The 7,501-nt window shown below is 43.2% G+C and overlaps 1 protein-coding gene across 1 annotated transcript; it reads left to right on the forward strand.

Moving 5' to 3' along the window:
- The first annotated feature begins 2,339 nt into the window (after positions 1-2,339).
- On the forward strand, positions 2,340-4,866 carry LOC147007169 (uncharacterized). The gene is made up of 3 exons (XM_085867524.1): positions 2,340-3,391; positions 3,687-3,756; positions 4,721-4,866. The coding sequence occupies exons 1-3, from the start codon at positions 2,849-2,851 to the stop codon at positions 4,864-4,866; spliced, it is 759 nt and encodes a 252-aa protein (XP_085723650.1). The 5' UTR covers positions 2,340-2,848.
- Positions 4,867-7,501: the final 2,635 nt, after the last annotated feature.

Raw genomic sequence — 7,501 nt, forward strand, 5'->3', positions numbered from 1 at the left:
TTTGTGGTGGTGATATCAAGCTTTCGACCATCGTCGTGCTTCAATATTAAGAAGAGGCACAATAAAAAGCCCCACGTTCACTGGCAAGGAACACAAGTGACATTTTCATCAATATTATAATTCCTTCATCCAAGGGGACAAGATCGCCTCAGGAATTTTAAACGAATTTACATTTAATTTTCACAAATAACGAGCAGAGTACCCCTTCCTCTGGGTGGGTCGAGTTTGAACATTACTTGCTGAAAAAGTGAAGTCTGTGTTTTCAAGAAGACTGTTGATGTTTGTGTGGTGTGTGTTTAAAAGGTTCTCGATGGTTTTCAGGTCTAAAGGGTATGTTCCAATTGAAGTTAGGGTCGAAGGGGGTTGAAAGGGTCCAGTTTCTCTGGCTTGTAAAAATGTTCTAACAAGGTTAACTGGTCTAAAGCTCGAAGTTGTCAATTGTGAAATCTGTATGAAAGGTGTAAAGGGTCCAAATTGTGTGAAGGTCCAAGTGGGTCCAAAGGGACTTCAGGGAAGTAAAGGTTTATAAGTTTCTGTGGGGTGAAATGGTTAATGGGTTCCAAAAGGTGAAGGGGCTCTAAAGGGTCTTCAAGGGTCATGGGGGTCTTTACGGTTTTGGTGCACTGAGCGATCTTGATGTTCTTTGGGATTTTATCATTATTTGGGGGTCTGAAAGGTCATGGGGGTCTTCAGGATCTTAAGAATTTTAGGAAAGGTTCCTGTTATTAACAACGCTGACATTTGGTTTGTTCAACATTTTGATAATCCTCATACTCACCTGGAGCATCGGTGTCACTGCCTAAGCAGGATCCTGAGCAAGGGTTACACGAGATGTTTTGCCATTGCCTTCCCAGCAGTAGTTTTGGCAGGAATTTGTAAATTGGCCATACTGCCACCAATAGCACGCCCACACTTCATTCTCAAACATCACCGTGGGGATCTTTCATGTCCATCAACTGATGGCAGACGGGACACCCAGTTTAATGTACATCGGAGGAACGGCACACACATTGATTATTCACCCAGTCGGTGAAACACTCAGGATGCTAACCCAGGCTAGTGAGACAGCTTCGAGTCAAGTGTGCGTTCCTGGAGGCCATCTTTCAGCCCAGGTCATATCTTCATGCATTTCTTCCGGTTAAACGTTAAACTTTGCCTGCATGTGGAGCTTTTGAAACGCAGTGTGTGAGAAGGGACCGCTAGAAATGGGAGACAGCCGAACGTGCGACCTTACAAACATATGGACAGACACCACACTTCACATTATATAATAGTTACTGGACTTCATTTTAGCTCAAACTGATAAGTATTGTGTCTGTTTCTTGCAGTTTTGGATGTGGCCGCAAACATTTAAAGAACAAAATTGGAACGAAAGAGCAGCCGTTGCTCGAGGAGGTTCCAAAAACAGAAACAGTGGAGCTGCAGGATGTAAAGGAACAGGATCAGAGGATGATGTTGTGGCAGAGAGAGAATGAAAAACTACAGGAGATGGGGGAAAAGTTGCACCAAAAAGAGGAAGAACTGAAAGAAAGAGAACTGTTAGTTCAGCTTGGAGAGGAAACAGTTCAGGAAAAAGTTGCGCAACAAAAATATGAGGAAGAGGAATGGACGAAAGAGAAAGAAAAGCAGAACGAAATCGAAAAAGAACAGCAGAGGAAAAGCAAGGAAGAGGAAATGAGAAAAAAAGATGAAGAGGAGAAGATAAAAAAACATAATGAAGAGCTAAAGAAAAGAAAGACGGCAGAGTGGAGGCAAATAGAGGAGGAAGATCGGAGAGAATTCCAAAAATTTGTGCAATGGAGGGAATCGGTGTATCAGGAGCATACACGTGCATGGCTTGAGATCGAACGAAAAGAGAAAGAGGTTCTCAAGAGTGAGTACATGGTGGAGAAATTACAGAAAGGGATTTCTGAACTCGAGGGAATGGAGCAGGAAAAACGGGTTCAATTCGAAAAAAGGAAGATGTTAAAAGAAGGGGAAATAAAACATAGAGAGATTGAGACATGCCGGCAAGAGGAAGAGATTAGAGAACGAGAAAAGGATGTTGAGAAAATGGAGAGAATGTTGAACCAACGAGAAGAGGAGGAGCGTGGTCGGCAAGAGCGATTTTTAGAGACCAAAAAAAGAAAAGAGGAAGAGTTGTTCCGGAGAGAGAAAGAGGTACATCAGCTGGAGCAGGAGATTTACAAGAGGGAAAAAGATGTGCACTCTCGGGAACAAGAGGTTTGGCGAAGTGAGGGGAAGGAGGAAAACGACGAGAGGAGGAAGAACAGAGACGAGTGGAACAGGAAAACCGGAGACAACGAGAAGAGGAAAACCGGAGATTAAGAGAGGAAGAACAGAGACGAGTAGAACAGGAAAAGCAGAGACGACGAGAACAGGAAGAACAGGAACAACGAGAACAGGAAAACCAGAAACCACCAGGACAGGAAGAACAGAAACGACTTGAACAGGAACAACTGAGATTAAGTGCAGAAGAAGAAAGACGACTCAAACAGGAAGAACAGAAACGACTGCAACAGGAAGAACACAGACAAATAGAACAGGAAGAACAGAGAGGACGAGGACAGGAAGAACAGAGACGAGTGGAACAGAAAAAAGAGACAGTAACTGATCAAGAACTCAAAAACCTTTGTCAAAAATCTGACGAGACCAACGAGGAGGCAGAAGCAAATGTTGATGCAGAGGAGGCAGAACATGTGCAAAAGATTGCTGACTGGAAACTGCATCGACAGCAAAAACGGAATGAGAATGTCATTGAGTGGTCTCAAAATTGGAATGAGAAACAACGGGTGAAGCAGCAAGAGAAACAGCTGCTCAAAGAAAAGGAAAAAAATTCAACAAACAAATGAAGAAGCAAAGACGGGCAGAAAAGAAAAGTACAGAAATTGAACTGAAACCCCATGGTGTTGGTGTGATACAGCAACAACAGAAGCCTCGCCATGATAGCGAGCCACAACAACAGAAGCCTCGTCATGATAACGAACCAAAACAACAGAAGCCTCGCCATGATAGCGAGCCACAACAACAGAAGCCTCGCCATGATAGTGAGCCACAACAACAGAACCCTCGCCATGATAGCGAGCCACAACAACAGAAGCCTCGCCTTGATAGCGAGCCACAACAACAGAAGCCTCGCCATGATAGTGAGCCACAACAACAGAAGCCTTGCCATGATTGCAAGCCACAACAACAGAAGCCTCGCCATGATAGCAAGCCACAACAACATAATCCTCGCCATGATAGCAAGCCACAACAGCAGCAACAGCAAACACAAGATGTTGTTCAAGGGTTCCAGCAGGAACAGAAGCCTCATTCTCATCAAGTGCTGCAACAGCAGCAGAAGCAGCATGGTGTTGAGGGGCCCGGCCATATTCAGGACCTTCAACAGGTAAGCATTCTTCCAGGTAAACACTTGATTTGACGAAGAATAATATCCTCAATTGTAGAGATAATTGTGATTATAATTTTGGTGGGAAAGGTAACTTATTGGCACGGTCATCTCCACGCAGGATAAATCACAAGTATTTTAACTCCCTTGATTGGATTAGATCAACGAATTGACCTTTTCACTGATTACCTGTTTTATCAGTGATTTTCATTCTGTGCCACATCCTGAACAAGTTATCAAACTGATGAACATATCAATGTATTTAATCTTTCTTATTTTTATTGTTTTTCCAAAGACCCCTCAGAAGAGACGCCCGTTCCCTCCTCCGCCACCATCATACGTCAAACCATCCTACCGGATGGAACGTAAGTTACCAAGCATCTTACCTTACAATACACGTTATCCGAAACTTTGTCTAAATTAGATATTCCTCACCTCCATCATGCCCCATTTCGTCTGTGCTTCAGAAGTGTTGAAAACAAATCAATATTTTGCTTCACTTGAAGCCAGACAAGCACCAAACAAATATTACAATTGGTGGAAGTCTGGGATGAGTGTCAGCGATTCCACACAGTAGTCATTGTGTACACTTGGATGTTCATTAAAATCAATTGTTTGAAAAATCGAAATTTTTATTAAAACGCACTTTCATTCAGTGATGAAAGACTTGAGCTCTCTTCCATGAAGCACTCCATCATGGTTCACTTCTACGTCATCAGATGAGGTTTCGTTATTTTAATTCGGACAGTAAGTGGGGATTTGTGGGCTCTGTATGAAGCACAGGAATGATGGAACAAATTGCAGAAATTCCCTTGTAAGTGAAATAAAACATGAACTGAAATGTAGAAAATGAGGGAAAGGGAGAAACACAGAAAAAAAGAGAGAGAGAGAGAGAGAGAGAGAGAGAGAGAGAGAGAGAGAGAGAGAGAGAGAGAGAGAGACAGAGAGACAGAGAGACAGAGAGACAGAGAGACAGAGAGACAGAGAGACAGAGAGACAGAGAGACAGAGAGACAGAGAGACAGAGAGAGAGAGAGAGAGAGAGAGAGAGAGAGAGAGAGAGAGAGAGAGAGAGAGAGAGAGAGAGAGAGAGAGAGAGAGAGAGAGAGAGAGAGAGAGAGAGAGAGAGAGAGAGAGAGAGAGAGAGAGAGAGAGAGAGAGAGAGAGAGAGAGAGAGAGAGAGAGAGAGAGAGAGATATATATATATATATATATATAGATATAGATAGATATTCATTCCAGGGTTGTGATGGAAGGCAGGACAATGATGGAGATGATGATGACAATGCTGTTGAGTGGTTTTAACTTCCTTTTGTTGATGTGTGTGCAGAGGAAGAAGTCATATTTATGGCAGCTGGAGAGGAAGATGCCATGTTTGGCTGTGATTCCCTCATCACTCCTTCATGCAAGCTCTCCAGGAATGCAAAGCGATTCACCAGGCTCATGCAGATGGCTGATTCAAGCTTTTTCAAATGAACAATCTCCAGAACTAAGGTACGGTAAACACTCGATGGACTGATTTCATCACCTGGATCCTTTTTGTGTCCATGTTTGTCAATCTGTCACTTCCTTGTTCAAAATACCATGATGAGAAATAAATAATTCCAAGTGTAGAGAATTTAATAAGTTGAGTGAATCCATCAAACAGGTGGAGTCTCTCCCTGGTTTATACAATCAATGCCAATCATGAAGGGAACTGCAGATATTAACCCTTGGTGTTCGCTGCTTGACTTCCTCACTGTACATCATGTGTGACTTCATCACTGTACATCATGTGTGACTTCATCACTGTACATCATGTGTGACTTCATTACTGGACGTCATGCGTGACTTCATCACTGTACATCATTGATGACTTCATTACTGTACATCGTGTGTGACTTCATTACTGTAATAACAAACACATTTAAACTCGAACGTTGTATTTACATTTCTTCCCCTCCATTTATCTGCTGCCATCATCTGGATTGACTTCAAATATTCTGCTGAATCATCTCCAGTCTGAACTGTGACCATGGTCTCCTCCACCTCATTGACTCAAGGACTTGGTCAATCAGAAATCCGATTTGTTTTTTTCCCAACATCCTTCACCCCAACCAGATAACCAAACCCACCTGCAGATTCCATGTAAACAACTTCAATCAAGATCTCATTCAAATCCTGTCCTTAAAACATTCATTGTGTAATTTTGAAAAATTCTCTTCTCATAACTTTTCCTGAATAAAGGTTCCTTTCCATGAACATCTTTCCATGTTTCTCTAACCTTGGTTTCTCATTTCACTCTCACATCCAAACCTCCACCCTTCAGTTATTCCAGTTCAACGACGGGTGTTCACTTTCTTGTTTGACCAAAAAAAACATTATTTATTTTCAACATTGTCTCCCTTGAGATAATTGCAGTTCGTCCATCTCTGTTGCATCTTGATCAAGGAGATTAGTAAACAGCCTTGTGGTGGAGTCTGCGGGCCTACGGGGAAGGGCATGGTGATGATGCGTGATGGGTGTGATGATGGGAGGAGTGGTCGTGGTGGTCAGTGTATCGGCAAGGGATATGAGGGTGTGCGCGCGCCTGAGGCGTCGTAGTAATGCTGGAGTCGCCCGGCTCGGGAGTGTGCCGAATACGGAATAAAGGGGAGCCGTGGGCACAGTTCGCCCACGCCGCACTTGTGCAACACAGCCCGGCTCGACTGTTCCTCCGCATCGTGTCTGCCTGCTAAGCATCTCCCATTTCAGTACATTACAAGCCTGACCTTGCTTTTTCAGAATGTTCTCAACCTCTGAAATTATTTCCTCATTATTTGTAGCATCTTACAACTGTGGCAGTTCATCAGCACAGGAATCCTCAATATAATGTCTCTCACCTGATGAAATGGAGAGTCATGAGAGCCTTGACGCTGCAATCCCACAAAAGTAGCCACAACCTTTCCAGATGACACTTCAATGTTGTTGTGCTTCCAGGGAGGTAAGACGAGCAACAAGGGTTCATCGCACAATCGGGGCCGGGTTCAGTCACATGCCAGACAGGCCATGGCCTCGGGCACCATCTGAAGGGCCCCACACCTTGGGCTTTTGGATGAAGCCTTCACCAATCTCTACAAAACTGAATGTGAATAGACAAATAGGGCATTGGATATGGCCTTCAACATTTAAAATGGCCGAGGGCCCCACAACGTCTTAATCCGGCCGTCGGCACAATGTGTGCTTACACGGCATGCTCTGCTATTTGGTCTCAAGATCAAAGCAGTGAACCCATAACTCTTCCTGAATCACAATCGTGTTCATGACGCCTTCGACGTTTGTTTTAAACTGTTTAAAATTTTCCCTGGAGGTCAAAATCACTCTCTCTTCAAATCAGCAGTCAATATCCTGGGAACCCATCTCACTGAGAACTTTCACATGATGGATAAAATTCTAGTATCCAGATCTGATTCTCGGTGAGGATGGACTGCCCTGACCCAGTGATTGGACTCGGTCTCACCAACGTTCCTGTTCATCTTGCGTTGTTGGTCAAAAGCTGTGGAATGTATCAACTTCTTCGAGTGTGGTTGCCTCTTTGGGACATCATTATCTTGGCTCAGACTCAGTGCCGTTTCTTTCTCAAAGAAATTTAGTTGCCCAGTTGTTATTTTTCAGTGGCGCATGAAGGGACATCATCTCCCAGTGTGAACGCCACGTCCTCATGAATTCTCATAGTTTGACCAACTCATAGTTAGACTTCTGTTCAGAGGTCTTGCGAAAATAAACAAAAGGTTGTTTATAAATAAATAAAAACAAGAGTGCATCGATCGACGATCGATATTTATTGGGTATGAACAAATCATAAAATGAGTCAAGCTGGAGACTTTCTGAATGGCCGTCAACATGCTTCTCATTGGCTCCCTCTATCATTTCATTTTCATTGTTCCTTCCACTCCTCTCTTTCGTTATCCTTCCTATCTCATCATATGTCCAGTCCATGCTCAGTGTTATCTTTATGGCCTTCAACAGTGTTATCTTCATCCAACACCTCCATCTTTTCATCTCCAACTCCCTTTCATTATATCAACCATCCTTCATAACCTTTCTCCCAAAATGTTCAGCAAATCTTTATGAATATTTTATTATGATTGAA

This window comes from Eptatretus burgeri, unplaced genomic scaffold (genome assembly GCF_056783735.1).
Source record: "Eptatretus burgeri isolate ZD-2024b unplaced genomic scaffold, Ebu_testis_v1 Ebu_testis_scaffold_505, whole genome shotgun sequence".
Lineage (NCBI taxonomy): Eukaryota > Metazoa > Chordata > Myxini > Myxiniformes > Myxinidae > Eptatretus > Eptatretus burgeri.